The sequence below is a fragment of the Cavia porcellus genome, unplaced genomic scaffold (genome assembly GCF_034190915.1).
Source record: "Cavia porcellus strain 051 isolate PalLab524CR breed Dunkin Hartley unplaced genomic scaffold, mCavPor4.1 scaffold_16, whole genome shotgun sequence".
In the NCBI taxonomy this organism is placed as follows: domain Eukaryota; kingdom Metazoa; phylum Chordata; class Mammalia; order Rodentia; family Caviidae; genus Cavia; species Cavia porcellus.
In genome coordinates, this window is record NW_026947499.1 from 36,490,880 (window position 1) to 36,511,005 (window position 20,126).

At 46.2% G+C, this 20,126-nt stretch overlaps 1 protein-coding gene across 25 annotated transcripts in view; it reads left to right on the top strand.

The window, feature by feature from the left end:
- Positions 1-20,126, top strand: part of Rbfox1 (RNA binding fox-1 homolog 1) — a 2,027,889-nt gene that overhangs the window by 256,177 nt on the left and 1,751,586 nt on the right. For all 25 annotated transcript variants that reach the window (XM_063226464.1, XM_063226445.1, XM_063226453.1 and 22 more), the window contains exon 2: positions 8,019-8,078. In XM_063226464.1, coding sequence (XP_063082534.1) covers positions 8,019-8,078 — 60 coding nt within the window. The remainder of the gene's footprint in view (positions 1-8,018; positions 8,079-20,126) is intronic.

The following is a 20,126-nucleotide window of genomic DNA, read 5'->3' on the forward strand; positions in this document are numbered from 1 at the left end:
TTCCTCTTGACATGGTAGATACTTTTACCACTTACTGCTGTCATTGTCCCCAGGTAAAGAAAGGACAGGCCAAAGGCAGTGTGAACAAAGTTTGCATGAGGGTGATGTCCTCTCAAAGATGAAGCTATTAACTACTTTGCCTTCTGACACCACTGGCATATTGCATTGTCCTGAATCCCTCTTGCTCTGCCTGACTGCCCTTCCCAGGTAAATCCTGAAAAGGAGCCAAGAAGAACATAGGATGTCACAGGAGTCACAGTCTGGGTGGGATGCTCCACAAAGGCATGGTGCCTTGCCCTTTGGTTGCTATGTGTACATGACAGGACCAAGTTGCTGAGCATAAGTCATTGTTCAGAGTGACGGAATGGCACACAGTATGGGAGATGGCATTTACAAAATCTGACAAAGATGTGTACCTAGAAGATGTTAACAGACTCTTAGAATTCAACAACATGCAACCCTGTAGAAAGGAGGGCCTGAGCAGACATTTCTCCAAAGACACACAAGCAACTAACAGAGGCACAGAGGGAGGCTCCATCTTGTCAGTCATCAGGGAACTGCAATTCAGCATCACGGTGAAGCCCTGCACATGCACCAGGGTGGCCGGAACCGCAAAGCCAGGTGATAACAAGTGTTGCTGAGAATGTAGAGAAACCAGAGCCTTCATGCTTGGTTGGTGGGGATGAAAAAAGACACAGCCACTCTGGAATCAGCCTGGCAGCTCCCAAATGACTAAGCAAAAAGTACCACATGGCGCAGGAATTCTCTTAGGTATGTACCCAAGAGAAAGACAGGTGTCCACATAAAGACTTGAACAGGGATATTTGTCACAACAGCCAGAAGGTGGGAATGATCCACATGTCCATCAGAGCAGAAGAGTGGGTAAACAAAAGATGTTCTGTTTACATAGTGGTATACTACTCAGCCACAGTGAAGGCATGGAGCACTGATTTTCATTACCATGAGGATGAACCTGCAACACGTGCTGCTCATCGAGTAGCCAGGCGTGACCACTCTAGGATGTCAGATTCCTCCATTCACAGGGAAACCCAGAGCCACACAGAAAGTAGCTGGGTGGTTTTCCAGGGTCGAGGGAGTGGGGTTGGGAGATGGCGGGATGGGATTTCTTTTTAGTGATGGAATTGTTTTAAAAATGCAGTCATAGTTGCTTCTGTTTGGAGATACACCAAAAATGAGTTAATTATACATTTTCAATGAAGGAAATGAACGTCATGTGAATTAGGTCTCAATTTGTGTTAAAATGTGACTGGAGACTGGCACAGAGCTGAGTTCCTTCTACCCACTGCCTGGTGGCAGGGACCTGCACTGAAGCATGTAGGAGGCTCTCAGTAAGTGCAGCCTGCCTTGCTTCCTGCCTAGGAGCTTGACTGCTTCTCCAAGCAGCCCTCATGCCAGCCATGTGGGTCGTGGTCTGTTTGTGTTCTTATAACTGAGTGACCCGTTCAGGGGCCATAATCCTCAACACATCCCCATACGGACAGTGGGTGCCACTCTGCAGACAAAGGGGCTAGAGAGTGGGAGAGCCAGGAGGCAGATGATGCTTTTGGATGTGAGCAAGGACTGGAAATGGGGTGACAAAGCAGAACCCAGGGGCATTTTTGGAAGCCACTGCAGCACAAATAAGCTGTATTCTGGCATTGGCATCAGCAATGGTAAAACAGGGTGGGTGGCAGGTAGAGTGGCAGTGCAAGGTAGCTGGTTGGATGGCACCTGGGGCCATGACCTGGCTTTTGCAGAAACAGAGAGGTGTGCAGAAGGTAGTTTGGGGCTGCATGCATGTGGTGGTTTTCCAGGCACCTGGCACATCTGGGTGTCACTGAGACACTGCTCATCCCATGAGGTGGAGCTGTGGGTGTGGGAGGACTGGGAGAACTGTCTCCTCAGAGACACGGCCTAGACACGTGCCTCCCAGTCTCCTGTTCTGGGTCCGGTCACCGCATGGTGAGTGTGAGGGTGCTGAGGGAGGGGACACGAGTGAGTCATGGCAACACCTCTGTGTGCTCACAGAGTCTATAGGAGAAGATTCCACTTGTGCTGTGGTCACTGCCTTGGGCTCCAGCTCTTCTGATCCAGCAAAGCCTAGAAATCTAGAAGCATAGTTAGCAAGCACAAGGTTCCTCAATGCCTTCAACTGAGCCTGGGTGAACTCATCCTCCCTGTCTACTCCTGGCTGTATCATTCACTTGCTGTCACACGCTCTCCTGCCACTACTCTCCACTACCAAAAGATGCTCCCAGACCATAGCCAGCTGCACATCATGTCCTCAGACCTCCTGCACTGAATGCTGAATGGGCCCTTCTGCTGTATGGGGTCAGCTGCTTCAGGAAATTCGCCATAGTAACACAGAGCTGACTGACATGCCACATCCACATGGAGCGGGGAATGTGGTGAAGGGACAGACTCTGATCCTCATTGCCTCCCTGGCCCTGTGACCCACACCACTGGGGCTCCACACTCACAAGTTCCCCCACTGGAGGAAGGAAGTCACGACACCACTGGTTTCCATAAACTTCACTCAAGTGACACACTTGAGATCCTGACTCCACCTCCAGAGACCTGGGAATTTCTATAGGGCCCACCTCCCAAGGGAACCCACCTCCCAGCAGTGCCACCTCTCCATGGTGCTGGTTCTCCAAGATGTCTGGCCTTTGGTAAAATCTACAGGGGTCTGAGTTGGAAGGTCCTATAATATCACCTAGCCCTCTCTTGATTTTAAGCAATTTTACACGTACAGACACTGAGGCTCTGAGAGGGTGACTCATTTCCGCAGAGTCACACAGACTTCCAGCCAGATCAGACCTAGACCCTATTCTACCTGGCTCCTGTTGACATGCAGAGACTCACTTTGCTGAATCCTATCAACCTGCCATTCCACTTGGGGCCACAAGGCAGTGTCCCTTGGCACTGTCCTGAGTGACATGAACAGTCCAGGTTTTTGGTGGCTGCATCCTGGTGCTATAGACGACAGTGTAGTGTTTCAGAGGAGCCTGCGTGGAACAAAAAAGGGCAGCAGGTGTTATTTGGGCTAAATTGACCTTGAAATTGATTTCTTTATTTTATGACTTACTGAGAGGAGATTAATACTTTTTTTTTCCTGCAGTCTGAAACAATTTACATGGTAATAGAAGGCATAGTCAGTCAAATAAATTGCTGGAAGTGGTAGTGTTCCAAGGGAAAAAAGTGCGGAGCTTATGCACATTGATTTCTTTGCCCTGGGGAGAAGCAGAGATTTTAACATCTGGGAATAGAGAGCTAAATTTTATCTCACATTTTAAAAGCAGAGGGCTGGAGAACTTAATCTGACATTTATGCGGAGTTTCTGAGTCAAGGAAGACAGGGAAAGTCTGAGTTTCCTGCTGAAGTTACCTGGCATCCTTGGAGGGGCTCTGGACAGTTTGATTTGGGAGGCTGGGAGTGGGGACCCATGTGACAGGAGTTCTTGGGGAGATGACTGCCTTGAAGTAGAGGAAGGATGTGGTAGCAGCCAGGGGGGCATGAAGTTTAACCTCAGATCAAGGTGTTGAGGAACCTTGTGCTTGCCAACTGTGCTTCTAGATTTCTAGGTTTTGAACCAGATATAACTTCTCTACACCAGGTTGACTTGATTCACTGGGATTGGTGGCATCTGCTTATTGTGCAGGGATGGATTCAGAGGCTGCTTCCACCTCAGCAATACAATGCAGCAATTGATTAGTACTGCCTGCCCTGGAAATATGACTGGAGCAGTAGCCTGTGAGCCACTGATTTTCAGCTCTTGGCACCACCACTAAGATATAACCATTAGTACCAACATTTCTGTACTTGAGAGGACTGTTATCAGTGCTCCAAAGTGACTCTAAATATGTATTATTTGTCACATTACGTAAGTTATTTTTTTGTAATAAATGTCAAAACTGAATCTCTACCTAGAAGGTGGTAGCTGCTGTTCACATGTGTTTTTCCCTTAATTTATTTTCTTTTCAAATTCAAATAAACATGTTCAGTCATTTTCAGTGCACACCAAGAGTACAAAGTTAAGAAGACAGGACAGAAAAATTAGTTTCTCTTCTCCCTCGTCCTACTCAAACAGCTCCTCCCTCCAAAAGCAGCCATTTACATTACGCACATTTTCACCTTGTGTCTGTCTTTTGGAAATGTCGGTGCACAGACCAGGAATGCACATGTTTTTCAAATAGTCAGCAGATGTGGTGATTCTGTAGTTACTGTTCTACATTTTACTGGTCCTACCATCATTCCCTGTAGTTCTGCCTCATTGTATTTACTGAGGTTGTCTGGATTTTTGTCAGTCTTTGTGTAATGGACTCATGTTGTTGCCAAGATTTTGTAATGATAAAGATTTTTTACTGCATATCCTCAGCATAGTAACTTGTGTTTTGTTCTCGTCTTTCCTGTTGACTTTGGTGTTTCTCTTCTTGATTTGGGAAAATTCTTTACAAATGAAGAAAATTACTGCTCTGTTCAGTGAGCTCTAATTGTTTTCACTTTGTTCATACTTTATGGTGGTATGTTTCATGTATAACATTTTTTATATGTAAAATTTACAATCTTTTAACAACTGTGGGTTTTGGGAGTTAAAACTAGAAACTCTGCTACTCTCAGATTATATAAAAAATGTGATACAGTTATGGGTGAAATCTAAATGTCCCCCAAAAGGTCTCATGTGTTCAGAGGTAGGCTTTTGGAAGGTAATTAGACCATGGAGCTGATACAATCATCAATGAATTAATCTGTTGATAAATTCATAGCTGAATGTGTGGTTAAAAGTTGGGGCCTGGTTGGAGATGGGTCATTGGTGGTGTGAGCTGGGAAGATATGCCTTTGTCTTGGGCTCCCTTCTCTTCCTCCTTTAAGGCTGCCATGGGTTGAGGGCTATCCTTCACCATGTCATTTCTGCCTTAGAGCCCGCCAACTGTGTATGGACTAAACCTATGAAAACCATGAACCAAAGTAAACTCTCTCTTTAAGTTGTAGATATCAGATATTTTGGCCAAGTGACAAAAAAGTGACTAAAGCACACAGATTTGGTTATGTTATGTCATCCAATAAGGCCATGAATTAAGGAAATATTTTAATTTTTTTTTGCCTCAGAGACTGTGGACTCTAAACCCTGTAGAGATGGATATAGTTGATCACCTGAGGGCTGGGAAGTGGCCTTGTGAGCTCCTCAGGTGCTCTTTCTCTTGCATCCAGTCTTCCCAGGAGGAACGCTAATCCTATGTGGCCAGATATTGTAGATCCAATGAGCTAGGGTAGCCTGGTATGCCTTAGAGATGCTGACCCCCGTCTATCTCTCACGGCCTTAGTTCCCGCAAGTCTTTCTGTCTCTGCTTCTGGGAACCTACCTTGGACCTGACTCCATACCTCTGCTCAGTGATGAAATGGCTTTGGCCAGTCATGGCCTGAGTTTGGAACTTTTCCCCCATCTTGGGTCAGGTTTCACTCACCCGGTGCTGGGAACTTACTCATCATGCTCCTTGTCCATCTCTCACCCCTACCCTCTGTCTAAGCACAAAGAGTTTGGGTGTCAGGTTTCTGAGAATCTGGAGCATGGACCCTTTCAAGGTCATTGTCATGCAAAACATACCACATCCTCCTGCTGCTCCCCAGTGTTTTGTGGGGCCTGACACTAGTTTCACTAAGCCCCTGAGACTATTATGTGTCACAATGCATCTGGAGTCTCTGGCCCAGTCATTATACTGACTCAGTTCTTATTCCTGAAAATCTGCACCCAAGCTTTCAAATGCAGAAAATGAGGTGAGAGAGGGCAAGAATTTCAAGGGTTAGCTGGACACAGTAGCATACACTTGTAATCCCAGCACTAAAAAGAGGCTGAGGCAGGAGAACCACAAGTTCAAGCCCTACCTGAGCAACTTAGTGAGACCCTGTCTCACAATAAAAATAAAAAGAGCTGGGAATGTAGCACAGTGTGCAGGTCCTGGTGGGTCTCCAGTAGCATGGATGTATGTGCACACGCACGCACACACACACCGAGGGCAGGGTATAGGGAAGTGGGGCTTAAGGGCACAGCTGAAGCAGCACCAGGTTGCCTTCTGGCTTGGGATTGCAGTTTAGGATCTAAGAAGGGGACTGTGTCTTTTTTCTCTTTCTCACAATTTGCCATTGGAAGAATCAGTTCAAATCATCAGCCATTGGAAATCATTGTGTGGATTTAGGGAGAAAACAAAGACTTTCTGGTGACTAGAACAGTGCCAGTTAGATAGCCATTGCCTCCTACTTTTGAGAGATAGATATCTTTGCTGTTTCACTCTGCTCAGTCTGAGTCAGGATGTGTGAGCATGCGTTAGTCACTGTTCCCAAGGTGATGGGGAAGGAGAGACATGAGGTGTTGGCATAGTTGGCTGTTTTGTGCAGAACAACACAGGGATCCTGCTAAGCAGGGTGTGATAGGTATGTAGGCACATTTTTAGTCACAGGGCACAGAGAAGCCTAGGAGGGGCCTCAAGGGCAGAAGGATCCCATGAGCGAGTGGCTGGGGAGTCTGAGGTACAGTCTCATTTCCCCTGTGGTCCTGTGACCTTTAAAGGTGAGATGGATGTGGTATGTGTTGGGAGGCGGCCACCAGGCAGGACCCTGTGACATCTTCATTTGGGCTCAGATCATGGCAATGAGCAAATAGTTTTGATTTTCTTATTACCGGATCTTCCCATGATTGTCATCTACTGGGAAACTACAGAAAAGGAAGGGACAAGAAGTGTGGGCTTCTCCCTTGAGTCCAGAACTGTCCAGGGAACCAAGACCTCAGTGCTCTTAGGAAGGTCTGAGCAATATCTGTGGGTGGCTCAGGACAGTGTTGGTGGCTCTGCTCCCCATTTCTATTTCTGACTGTCTTTCTGTGTCTTGTCTGTGTCTGTCAGCCTCTCTCTCTTTGTCTCTTGTATGCATATGTGCATACACACATGTGTGTATATCTCTTTTTGCTCAGGTCTATGGGTGATCCCTGGCCACAGCCCAGTGATTTCAGCTAATAAAGATTTGAGGATTCAGGCACTGGTGTTAGTTTTTAGACTAGAAAATGTTCCAGGTACTAGCCAATGACCACCTTTAATATGCTGTGACCCAAGGAGCAAGGATGAAGCCATCAGAGGAAGACCATGCTGATGGCAGTTCACACCTGGGTTTTCAGCAGGCATGCTCACGTCCAGGTAGCCTGCCGAGAGCTTTGGACCAGTCTGTCAGTCTCTATGTTGTTTCTTCCCTCTCTCCAGTGCAGCTGAATTTAAGACTTGCCTTCCTGCAAGGAAGAAGGGAGAGAGTGCTCACAGAGCAGTTGGCCTCTGGTGGTGCAGGTTCTGTGTCTGTCCATGCTAATCCCGGTGCTGGGGGAACAGTGAGGCAATGACTCAATTCCCTGTGACAGGTCAGCTGGCGGTAGCTACAAGCTTAGTTGTGTCTTCAGGATAGACTGGAGCATCCATGCTGTGGGAGAAAACAAGCTTAGTTGTGTCTTCAGGATAGACTGGAGCATCCATGCTGTGGGAGACAACTGTATTTGAGCTGCCTGATAGAGATGTCAGGAGAATCATAGATGTAATAATTTTCTAGTAGCCACATTAAAAAGTAAAAAAGAAATCAGTGAAATTAATTGTAATAATAAATTTTCTTTTAGATATTCATAATATATTTATATTTTAAAAACATAACAATACATTTTATATATTATTAAATATCATTCTAAGATGTAATCGATATAAAAGTATTAATGAGATGTTAATATTAATGAGATTCTTACATTCCTTTTCCCCATAGTATCTTTGAAATCCAGTGTGTACACTTACAGTGCATTTCCATTGAGTCTAGCCACATGGCCATTGGAGGTCGCTGGACTGGGCAGTGTAGGTCCCAACCCCTGCAGAGGATGGACAGAGACTCAGGATAGCGAGGAAAACTGGGGGAATGGAGCATTGAGTGCTTATTCTAAATCAGGTAATTTCCTCAGTCAGGTCCCCCAACTTTCTTATGCTTGTTTATCTTTTCAGGACTGCAAGTCTGAAACTCCAGCCCTCCTTCCCAGCACCAAGAGCAGCTCACAGGACCCTGTAAGTAGTAGTGGTATGGTCCAGCAGAGTGGGTTTGAAAATGACTTCTGCATCTTTTCAGCCTCCTTGGTCTGAGTTATCAATCACTTGGATTTTTTTCCCCCTTAAACCTGAAGCAGATTTTGCTTGGAGAGCCCAGCAATTCATTTTGTGGGCAATTTCTCAAGTATTTGCACAACCTCCCTCAGGAAATGGCCACCGCCATCTCCTGAGCTTCTGGTCTGGAACAGGAAAGCTGCATGCAGTCCTCAAAGGAGGGCCAAGTCCAGCTGGAGATTGCACTGGTGGTGATGGAAGATGCAGGCACCATTGACTGGGCCCTTCCTTGCTGCCTTGTGAGCTTCAGGTTGTGGGAGGAAAAGAAGGAAGTTAGTATTACTGGGTGTTTCCTGTAGGAATGGCAGTTTGCTTACTGGGTACCTGGCACCTCCACACCATAAGTCACATGGAGTCTTTAGGTCACATGAGTGTGGATGATGTCAGGTGCAGATTCCTGTGTGTCCTTCTGTGGGACAGGTGCTTCTGTTCTCATCCATATACATCCTCTCAGACATACAGTCAACCAAGCTGCTCCTCTTGGAGCAGTCTGACTCAGGTGTGGTTTCAATTGGCCACAGACCTTGTTATAGTTTTCACCCATTATTATGCATTTGGTTTCATCTTTGTGCCATAGCAAACAATACTGGATTTCCATTTAAAGGGGCAGTATGAGATTGCCTTTGAAGATATTTACTAATTAATTTTTAAAAATGCATGGAGTTACAGAAAAAATGGCATGGAAATAACAATATTGTAGCCAGGGTGAGATATTAAAATAGTGATTAAGACTGAAAATGAATCTTTTTATAACCTTCTTGATGGGTCACCTGAAACACGAGTTTATTTTTGGTGCCAAAAAGGGGAGGGCAGAAGAAGAGGAACAAGAGGAAAAGGAGAGAGACAGAGAGTAATGGCAGGTCCATCCATACTTTCTTATCCCACTGTGCGCCAGAGCAAGTGTTCTGCCTCAGTTCACATGACATCCTCTTTGGGATCCCTTAAGTATGTTTGTTCTACCTTTGTCAAGTGGGTAGGCAGCAGCCACTCTAGAGAAGGCACATTCGGGGTGGTCTGGTTGTAGATGTCTGGTAACAGCCTCTCTAGAGAAACAGATTAGGTTCCCAAGGTTGTAGAGCTGGACTCCCCAGTCCAGAGCAGCCAAGAGTCTATACACTTCACCCCAAGTCTGGTGATGAAAGAAATATGGGATGCAGGAATTGTAGTATTAACTCTCTCTTGCATGTAACAGAGTATCCTGGAACATGGTGACTTTAAAGCCATTTCCTATCCTGTGGTTTCTGAGGCTGGCTTACATGGCAGCCCTGGATTAGGCCCAACTTGAGCTGGGTTGAAAGAATCTACTCCCAGTAGTCCACTCAGCCCTTGTTGGGAGACCTTGGTCCTCATCATAGTGATCACTGCACAGAACATCGGGGTGTCCCCCTGACATGGTGGGTGGGCTCTAAGAGGGCTGAGAGCACAGCAGAAACTATGTGCCCTGTATTGGTCCCATCACCACCTCTGCATCTGTCACACACAGCAGTCCTATGAGGCTGCGGGAGGAGACCACACAAGAGTGTGAGTACCTAGGGAGGGGCCGTGGTGTGTACCACACTCCTCACAATCTTTAGATAAACATATCCTACAGCTCCATACTAACTATGAAAAGAAGACAAACATACCAAACCTATTTTCAGACGGGAAGAGGAGACATGAGGCAGGTACTGACTTCCTCTCCAGAGAGTTTTGGAGTTGACAGTATAGAAGCTTTTCAAGGGGATGCACAGAGGCCCCTTGGCCTGCGATGGGGTTAAGTATTGGTAAGTCTGTAATACATTGAAGATACCATAAATCAAAATGCATTTTACACAACCAACCTACCAAGCCTCACAGTTTCGCCTAGCCATCCTTAAACATCCTCAGCATGTGTATATCAGCCTACAGTTGACCTGAGTCATCTGACACGAAGCGTTTTTTATACTAAAGTTGGCAGATTATGTCTTGTAATTTATTAAGTGCTGTACAAAATCAAATGTTTTTGCATCATCACAAAGTCACCAAAGCCTGGAGCTGAGCCATCAGAGGTCGGGGACAGCTATAGTTGGAAATCTTAATGGTCTAGGACAGGACCCAAGGTGGCCTCTCCATTCCCCAGTGCTGAGAAGAGTCCCTGGATTGTCAGCTTGGGGTAGGAATTCAGATCCAGTCCCATCTCAATCAGGCTGGTTTTCTTAGCCGGAAGTGCAGGAGGTAGGGAGATACTCATGTTTAGCCGAGACTCAGGTTGTAAAGGTTGGGCACCCTGAGCTGCTCCTCTTTTCCCAGCCCTGGAGTCCCCAGTGCTGCTGATCTGGGTCCTGGCTAGAATCCCACAGGATGAATCACAGGTGGAAGGTCATTTTCTTGATCCCTATTGGTGGCAGCACATGTTGGTGCATCCATGGCTGAGTGGTAGTTTGGCTCTATGTCTTGAAATATAAACAATGATAAATCTTTATTTTATTTTATTTTATTTTATTTTTGGTATGGGGGAGTAAAGTCAAGGCCTTCACATTGAACGATAGTATTTTGAGACCAGATCTAGGCAAATTTCTAATTTTCCCAGGCTGGGCTCAAACTTGCCCCTCTTCTATCTCAGCTTCCCAGAGTGGCAGGCTTATAGATGTGCACCATTGTGCGTCACTTGAAATCTTTTTAAAATTTTTTGTGGTGCTGGAGATTAAACCTGAGGTCTTGTGCATGCTAACCAAGCCCTCTATTTCTGAGCTATGCCCCTGTCCCTTGTTTGCTCTTTGACCTGAAATCACTCTTCTAACAGATCTCTTAAAACTCCACAACATTCAGAGGGGGATCAGGAAATTGCAAGAATTTGCATGTTGGGGAATGATTTTATGTGTGTGAGAAGATGTATTTATATAGTTACTGAGCAAATGATTGTTGTAGCAAAAATACATTTAAAAAAGATGTACCCTCTGTATCCATCAATAAGGGGTGCTTTAAGTAAATTGTGTGTATCCATAAAACCCAATTCCAAGCTGCTGCTAGGGTTTCCTGGTGAGGATTTATGTTTATTGACTTGGAAAGATGCTTGTGACATATTGTTGAGTGGGAAATACAGCATATATCATATGATTCCAATTATGCACAATTATATTCATAGATCTTTCTCGGAACACAGAAGAAGATGTCAGAAAGGCAGATGGGAAGTTCAACTAAGTGGATGGGTTTTACATTTTTCTTTGAACTCTTCTGGCCTTATTATTTTTATTTTTTTTTATAGTGAACAGTTATTTTCCATGGAGGTAGTAGCAATAATGATAATACTGATGGTGACTATATTATATCAAGCAGCATGTTCTGGGCTATTAAGGAAGGTTTCTGTGCACTGCTGATGTTGAATGAATGTCTGGTTCTCAGTTGTCATCGAAATGCTGACACCCCCTTGCAGGAGTGAGCATGAGAATTTCCAGATTGAGGTGGCATCTTGCAGTTCACCTCTTGTCCGTAGCTGCCCAGGAAAGAAACCCAGATCATTTCAGACCCAGATCCCACCTCTCCTATGGTTTTCCCTGTAGGAACAATTATTGTACTGTCTGTGATTTCCAGCTATCCATGTTGGTACCTTTGTCCAGAAGTCTCTCTCGGATGTGGCAGGTGCATCTCACTTGCATTCAGAATAAAAGAATTGTCATGGTGCAGTTAGCATTGCCAGGCACATGGGATACTGCTAACATTACTCTCAGTATTTCACGTGCACTCTGAGTTCAAGGAGACTTTCCCTGCACCTTTGTTCATAAATGAAGAAACTGGGACTCAGGACAGTCATTTGCTCAGTGCCTCACACTAATGGGGAATGGATCAGAAACAAATGCAGATCTGGCTGATTGCTGTAATGAGTTGAGCAGATGGTGTGGTCACTTGGTTTTGCATGTTAACGTAGGGAGCATTTTGGGAATTTGAGATTTTGATGTGAGGTTGATTGTAAAGCCAGCATGTGAAAGGAACATCACACTTGTTGATTACTTGTGAAAGGTGCCACTGGAAGATCCTAGGTTGGAGACTAGTTGCTCTGCCTCTTAATACATTTAAGACAATCATGCTGTCCTCGAACATTGAAATGGTTTGGGTCTCTGTTTAGGTATCAGATGAAATGGTTGTGTTGAGGTGACTGGCTGGGTAGATGAAACATACTCATCTTAAACTCTGGAGTCATCTGCAGTCAGATGTCCACACCAGGAAAGGTCTTTGGGAAAGGGATGATGCTTTGCAGATTCCCGCTTCCCCTGGAGCCCATCATGGACAGATTCAGTCTGAAAGAGAGGGAGGCAGTACTGTACTAACATGAAGAACATTATGACTCCTGTTTTTTCTCTTTGTTGGTCATACTAGAGACATAGTATGGTTAAGTGGCAAAGCTCTAATTTTTCACATTTTGCTTCATTCCAGAATCTTATTTTATAACCTCTTTAATAGAAATCTACCATATTCTTTTCCCATGGCTGCATAAGAGGCCACAGGGAACATGCTAAGACAGCACCTCACAGTTTCCATGGATCACATGTCTGGGAATGGCTGAGCAGAGTCCCTTGCTTATCATCTTCCAGGGCTACAGTTGAATGCAGTGGTCAGGGCTGGGGTCTTATGGAGAGCTTGCTATTTGTTGGAAGAATTCAGCTCTTTGTGATTATGGGCTGGGGACTGTCAGCTTCTAGTGATGGTCCACAGTTTCCTGCATCTGGCTGCTCCTTTGACATGTCTGTATACCAGCACTCTGGGAGACAAGGCAGAAGGATCCCAAGTGTGAGCCCAGCCTGAGCAACTTTAGCAGCATAGCAAGAACCTGTAACTCAAAGGCCCTGCATTCAGTATTCAATCCTCAGTGATACACACACACGCGCACACACACACACACACACACACACACACACACACACCAATTGCCTATAGCTGTGTTTCAGTGTTGGCTGGCAAGACAGAATCTTACATATGCACATGCTCATTTGCCCATGAATGTGGCATCTGTTATTTTTCCTATAGCTAATCGTGAGCCCTGCCCACACACTAGTGGAAACAACCATACATGACATGGCCTTCGAGTTGGTCTAGAGTCTGTCCACACAGATAGGGTTCAGAGATGAGTGGAGCCTTCTCTTTCCTGGCTCACCCTTTACTCAGCATCTTCTCTCCTTCCGAGCACCAGACCCCTTACTGTGGGGCTCTTTAGCCTTCCTAGCCCCCATGGCTGTCTGGATGCTGTAAGTAGTATCTGCCAGGTTGCTTCTGCAGAAGGTTCTGTGGCAGCCCGAGCAGCAAATGAATATTTAATGGAATGCTGCCACCTTTTGGAATTTAGCAAAAGCGATCAGTGCTGTTTGGAGGGACAGAGATGAAGCTCTCCTTCACTTCTATCCATGCCTGTGCGCTCACGCCCACTCATCCAGCCTTTATTCTGTTAAGAACTGACTAAGCTTTGATGGCAAATTCTAGAATGGGAGGAAAAAAAACCAAGCCTGTTTCTTCTGGAGGCAGATCTGCTTGTCATTTCTGCTCCGATTCATAATTGCTGTAAATCCTGGCAGGTTGGCTTCCTGTTTCTAACGCCAAGAGACAGCAGAATGTAGGAGAAAGTCTTGTGGTACAGAGGATGAGATTTCATCCTGCTTCTGCCACTAACTCTCCAAGGACCTTGACTTCCTCAGCTATAAAATTAAAGGTCCCCCAGGCTCTTTCAGCTCTCAGATCCCTGTCCCAGGCTGTGATGCCTATATCTAGGTGTAGCAATCAGATACACTGTTTTTACAGATGTCAGCAAGATAGAAGTGGGGAGAGGATCCCACGGCTGTCTCAGGGGTCGGCAACAAAAGGGATGGGATACCATGGATTACTGATGTCTGTCCCAGGAGCAACACAGACCCTTGTCCAGGTATCACCTGGAGACCCAGAGTGGCCACTGCAGGTTCCTGAGCAGCCCACCCTTGCTGCTTCCTTTCCTGGGTATACCAGCCACCTCCGTCTTCTTGTTCCCTGGTCTTCTTTCATCTCTTATCCTACTGCCTGTCTGAAGTCAGCAGAGCTTGTCTTGCTTCCCCTGGGCTGTCCTGGGTGACCCCATCTGACCACTTAGTCTTTGTTGCTTGTTACAATCCTTCATCAGCCCTAGGGGTGGCAAAGGCAGAGTGCTCATCCCTCTGACTAGTGTGGCTTTGGCCCCATCCTGCAGTCTCCTCCTTGTCTGCACCTCAGCTCCAGCCCTGATGTCCTGTGTCTTCTGACCAAAGGCTGTGCTCAGTTTACCCTTCTGCTTGCATTCACCTTTCAAATACAGTTGTCTAGATTCAAAACTCTCCATCCGGTCCAGGGAAAAACCTATCTGAAGACTCTTCCTTCGTGTCTGTGGTACACTGATCTCCACCCTAAATGCCCCCTGCTTCATCCTCCTCTCCTCTCTTAACCTCCCCCTCACCTTTCTCCCTTAAACAAGCTGTGTTTTGGTCATGCTAAGAATTGGAAGATGCTCAGATGAAGCCAACCTGTGCCCTGCCCTCAAAGGCTCACTGTCTACAGGACAGCAAAAAGAAGTCCGTGACTAAGGCATGCTGAGATTGCTTTCTGGTGGAGGCAGAACACAGAATTTTTATGGTAACACCCACAGGTCATTGGGGGAAGGCTTCTCGGAAGAGGTGGCAGGGTCTTGGAGGAGAGGGAGGCATTATCCATCACATAGATGGCAAGGGATGGGGCTCCAGGTGAATGGAGTAGTGCTGTCAGTCACAGGGGCATGAACTTCCACCTGGCACTCTGTCAGGGTGGGCAGAAGTGGGTTCCCCCTGCTAATCTGTAGTGGGTAAGGCTGTGAAGTTTTGCTGTGATTGGTATGGATCTATCACAGGGTGTTAAGCTAGTGATTGTCTTGGTCCAATTTGCATTTTAGAAAGAGCTGCCTGGGACCTGGCTTAGGAGGCTGAGTGACAGGAGGAATCTGTGGTCCCTCAGGCATTCCTGCTGGAACAGAGAGGTTGCCCACCTGACCTGGGCTCCTGGGTGCACTCTGCTTCTCATCACTAATGTGCCTCCTGTGGCATCTGCTTGGCAGAACCCCACGTGTGCAGACGAGATAACGGCATTAGGAGCAGGAGAAAGCTGACGCTCGGGGCGCTGAGACATGGAGGCTTAAATTCTTTTCCTTCCAGTGTTGCACATGAATTTGGCCACGTGGCTCTGATTAGAACAAGCCAGGCTTGCTGGGATGAAAGGCTAAGTGGTGCTTGTGACCTCAGGCTCCACCATCAGAGGTCTGCAGCCTGGGCGAGCTTCCCCGGCATTTCACCATACTGCTGCTGCTAGGTAAGAGGAGGCATCTATCCAGCGCCTCCAAAAATCTGTGAGGACAGCTGTGGCTCTGCCAAGCCACGGTCACACTGACAGGTTTTCTGTGAGTGTTAGACTGCAGACTGGTAATGAAATTTTCTTCTTGTTGCCTGAGTCTAAGATATAGTGGGTGCTCCATAAATGCTTGTCACTGAAACCAATGAATGAGTCATGTAGAGATGCTGAGTCCAGCAATGGCCACACAATGAAGAGGGCAGGGTGGTAGATGGTTACACGCACATCCTCAGGAAGAATCACTTCCCTGCTCCTCCACTTGCTGTGTGAACCTGAGCCAGTGGGTTGACTTCTCTGTGCCACTTTTTCCTCCACTGTAAAATAATTGATAAATCAAGTTATTGTGTGGACTTAGTGATATAATACAGGTGAAGCCTGTATAGGAAATAGCCCTAAGATAGGGTTAACTCTTTTCCATTAAATGAGATAGCATCTATTGATCTAGGTAATGAACATGCAATTTAAATCCAAGATGTGAGCTGAAAACAGGGACCTGGATAGTTTCAGGTGGATGATTCCATTTGGAATCGTACCACGGAGCCCTGTTTTCCTCCAGGAAGTTTATTTATATTTATTATTAATGATTGCTGCTATTACTGTCACTTCAGTTCTGTCCAGTTAGAGGGAGGCCGGTCTGAGCTCTGTGACGAGGAGTCCTACAGTGTCATTTAAGCCTGGTAATTGTCAGGGCTTTTGCACATCTGGCTCCTGCCTCTTTCCCACCCCATCATGGGATTCAGCGTCTCAACTGAGCCCCTCACTGGCTTCCCAACGCTGCTGGGTGAGGCCTGGAAGGTCCTTTCTGCAGGGAGTCTTGTTTTTGGTGCCTGCTACAGGAACTTCTCAGGGTGCTGCCCTTTACAGAAATGGTCAGAATCCTTCCTTTCCAAATCTCCATTTCTCAAATCCATCCCAAATATTGAAGTTTGATAACTACAAATATCACACATGGCTTTTAATCAAGAAAGACAGAGGAAAGGTAAGAGGAACAAATACTTCTCTGTATGTGAGTCTGATATTCTCTACAATGATTTTGCTAAGAAATGAAATTGATGGGGGAGAAGGGTCCTGGGTGTGCATCCCTGTGGGCCAAACCTCCTAAATCTACCTGGACCTTGCTTCCAGTGCCTGGATGTCCCTTAGCTGATCATTGCCTTTTATAGGGGTCATCTCACTGCACAGGAAGATGGGATATCTTTTAGCTATGAATTTCCAGCATAATGACCTGTAGCCTGCTGTCAACTTCCATCCTCTGTCACCTGTGGCTTGTGAATATCTGCCTGCCCCACTCAGGAGACATCAGCCTCCTGAAGTGAAGGGAGGTCAGCTTCTGAGCTTCAGTCCCTGAAAACTACATTACATTTCCCTCCACGAAGAAGACAAAGGGAAGGATGAGCTTGGAATATTGGCCCATATCAAGGATGGTGTTGCTATGCCTGGCCAGGCTGACCTTGAGCTTCTTTGGGCACCGGACTCTACTTGAATTGCCCATGCACAAAGTGGTCCCCAGAGATGCCGATGTATTTCAGCTCTTTTTTTTAAATCACTCTATGGCTCATGGCCTTTGCACATGATGTTCCCCAAGACTTGTTAGCCTCATAATTGTTTTTTTTTTTTTCTGGTTATCAACTTCTTGCCAAGCACTTTTCCAGGAGCTGGGGAGAGTGGAAAACAAAGAGGATGTAAACTTGATTCATCCCCTCTTTCTTTGGGCCTTTATTCAAATATTGCAAAGCTTCAAAAGTTGGCAATGCTTTCTCTGTTTGCTGTTTGCATCTTCAAGTCCTGCCCAGCAACCTACTGCCTCTCTCTGCTTAATTTTCTCCCAAGCATTGGGCATCCTCTGACCCAGCAAATGTACTTACTTGCTAGTGTATTGCCCCTCCCCACCACGAGAGGGCGAGGGTTGTTTGCTTTGCTTACTCCTGTAGCCCTGTGAACTGCAGTGGTGCCCAGACTATTTAATAGACTTCAGTCACTACTTGGCGAAAGACAGATATTGTCACCAGCATTTACTATATGCTTATTGAATACCAGGTGTGTGCCTCACTCCCACAATCTCATGAAATTGCCAGCTATCTTATGTGATTCTTATTGCACCCATTTCACAGGTAAGCAAGTGTATGACCCACTCAAGGTCACCAGCTAGGAAAGGTCTGGGCAGCGTAGGGCTTTCCTAGGAGAACTGGAGTCTGTTGTGAATATCAAAAACATGATAGAGCATAAGATTCGAAAATAAAATTCAAATCTTTTCCTTGGGTGAGATTTTTAAAATAATAAAACTAATATTTATTTATTGACTTAGAATAATAGAAGTATTGGGAATTAAAACTGAAAATAAAAATTCTTGTAAAAAACTTATTATGAGTCATTTGAATAACACTTGCCTTCTAGTGTAACTCATGATACAAAGAGAACATTTTTCTCTCTGAGCAGATTGTCACACTCCTTTTTTAATGGTTGAATAGCTTGATCTCTAAATTTTGTTTTTAATTGGCATGTGGTAATTGCACACATAAGCCAGGCACGGAAAGACAAATTCCACACACTCTCGCTCAGGTATAGAATCTGTCTGCTGGAACTGCTATCATGAAAGCAGAGCAGAGCAGAGTCACAGAGATCGGAGAGGGAGGGAGAGAGGGCAGGTGTGCTGGTGGAGGAGGAGTGAGTTCCCGGGTGCCGTTCCGCAGTAGGACCACGAGGGCCAGGAATGTTTGCTGAATATTTTAAAACAGCTGGAAGAGAAGCCCACTGCTTCTGGCTGGTGATTTAGCACTCCCAGGGTGTGTGATGGCTCGCAGACAGAATCCAAACTCCTTGATACCACCCATGAGGAGCTCTGTACCCTGCCTCCGTCCTTCTCTCCAGCCAGCTTTATTTCCATAGTCCAGCACGCCGTGGGAGGGTGCCATACTCGGGTGCCATTCAGATGCTTAGCATGCGGTGCCTTCTCACTGACCTGTGTTCTGCTACGTCCTCCTTCCTTACCCCTTTAGTGGCTCCCTACTCGGCTCTCCTCACATCTTGAGCTGCTCTTTGAAGCCTCAGCTTACCCAGGGCCCTTCCTCCCTTGTCTGGCTTACTTTGGGATGGGTTTCCTGGACCCCATGCCTCACTGCTTCCTCCACACTGTATTCCAATTCTGTTCTCTTACGTATATCTTGCTGGATGGTCTTTTGTATCCTCAGCATATTCTGTACCTCATAGGGGCCAAGTAAGCCCTGGCAGGATGAATGGGTAATCCCACAGGCTACTCAGCTAGAACTGTCCCTGAAGCTGTCCTTGGCTGTTTCTCACCCTTCGATGCTTTTTTGATTTATAGTTTAGTGTCTTTAGTTTGCCTTAACTGATAAAAATGATCAATGTAATAAGCCACTATCAATAATTAGTAATTGTCCATCCACCATTCAATGTATGTGCCAAGTCCTGGGTATCTGCTGAGCTTTAGGAGTAAGCTAAGACATGCCAACACTCACCCTTTGGGACCTACAGTTCAGCAAAGGAGACAGACATAAAGCAGATCTTCATGCAAAGGAATATTTTCAAAGAGGTAAGTGCTCCGTGAGGTGATCTGTGGCTTTTGTAGTGAAACCTTTCCCAGACAGAGGGTAGGTGTGGGGTTTCCATAAAGAAGACTCTTGAGCTGAGTTCTCAAGTATGCACAGAGGATCAGAGCAAGGGCAGAAGACAGTACAGAATTCCAGACAGAGGGAAATGTGTGTTCAGAGGCCCTCTGGCAGGCATTTACAAGAAATTTTTAGAAGCCAACCACACTGGCTGGAGTTCAGCATGGTAGATTACTCTCAATGAGGCCAGAGAGGTGTGCAAGGATAGGAGGAGTCAGCCCAGGGTGAGGATTCTGGTCTGTGTGCTTTTGGACCCTGCAGACTCTCATCACAGGGGTCCCGGTATGAAAACCCTAGTGGAGTGGCAGTTGGTCTCTTGGACTTATGCAAGGCCTCCATGTACTGTCCAGCCTTCTGCCCAAGCTACCAGTCTCAGAACACACAGGAGCTCCAGAACTTTGCAATTTCACAGTTGAAGGTGAAATCCCCAACACAAGCCCTCCAGGTTCCTGGCAGAAGGAATGTAAACAGACATATTTGTACACCTTGGCGGTAGCACACAGGGACCTTCTGCCTTCACGCTGATCTGGCATGTGACAGTGCTGGGTCATAGCCCAGGCCGCAGCTTTTGATAGCTGAGGGTAAGTGGTCTAAAAATAGAGGAAAATGAGGAAGCCACAGCCATATGGGAATTTCCATTTCTGGATAAAATTGTATTGACAGAGACACCAGACTTGGTGGACCTATTGCATGGACCATGACAGTTGGCTATTGGGACCATATTGGGATTAAGTTCGTGGGGCTGACTTCCATTGCTGAGTGGGGAGACCCAGATCCTGGTCTGTGTTCTGTCCCCCTGCTCTTTCCTCAGCAGAGCTGTGGGAAGGTGTATCATATCCTGTAGCAGCACCAAGAAGGGGCCCAGCTTTTTCCATGCTGACCGTGGCCACCTCCTATAGGGAAATGTCGCTGTGCCTTGTTTCAATCTCATCTAAGACTCTCTCTTCATTGGAAAGTGGGATTCAAATAGGGGATACCTGGACTGGCATTTTTTCTTCAA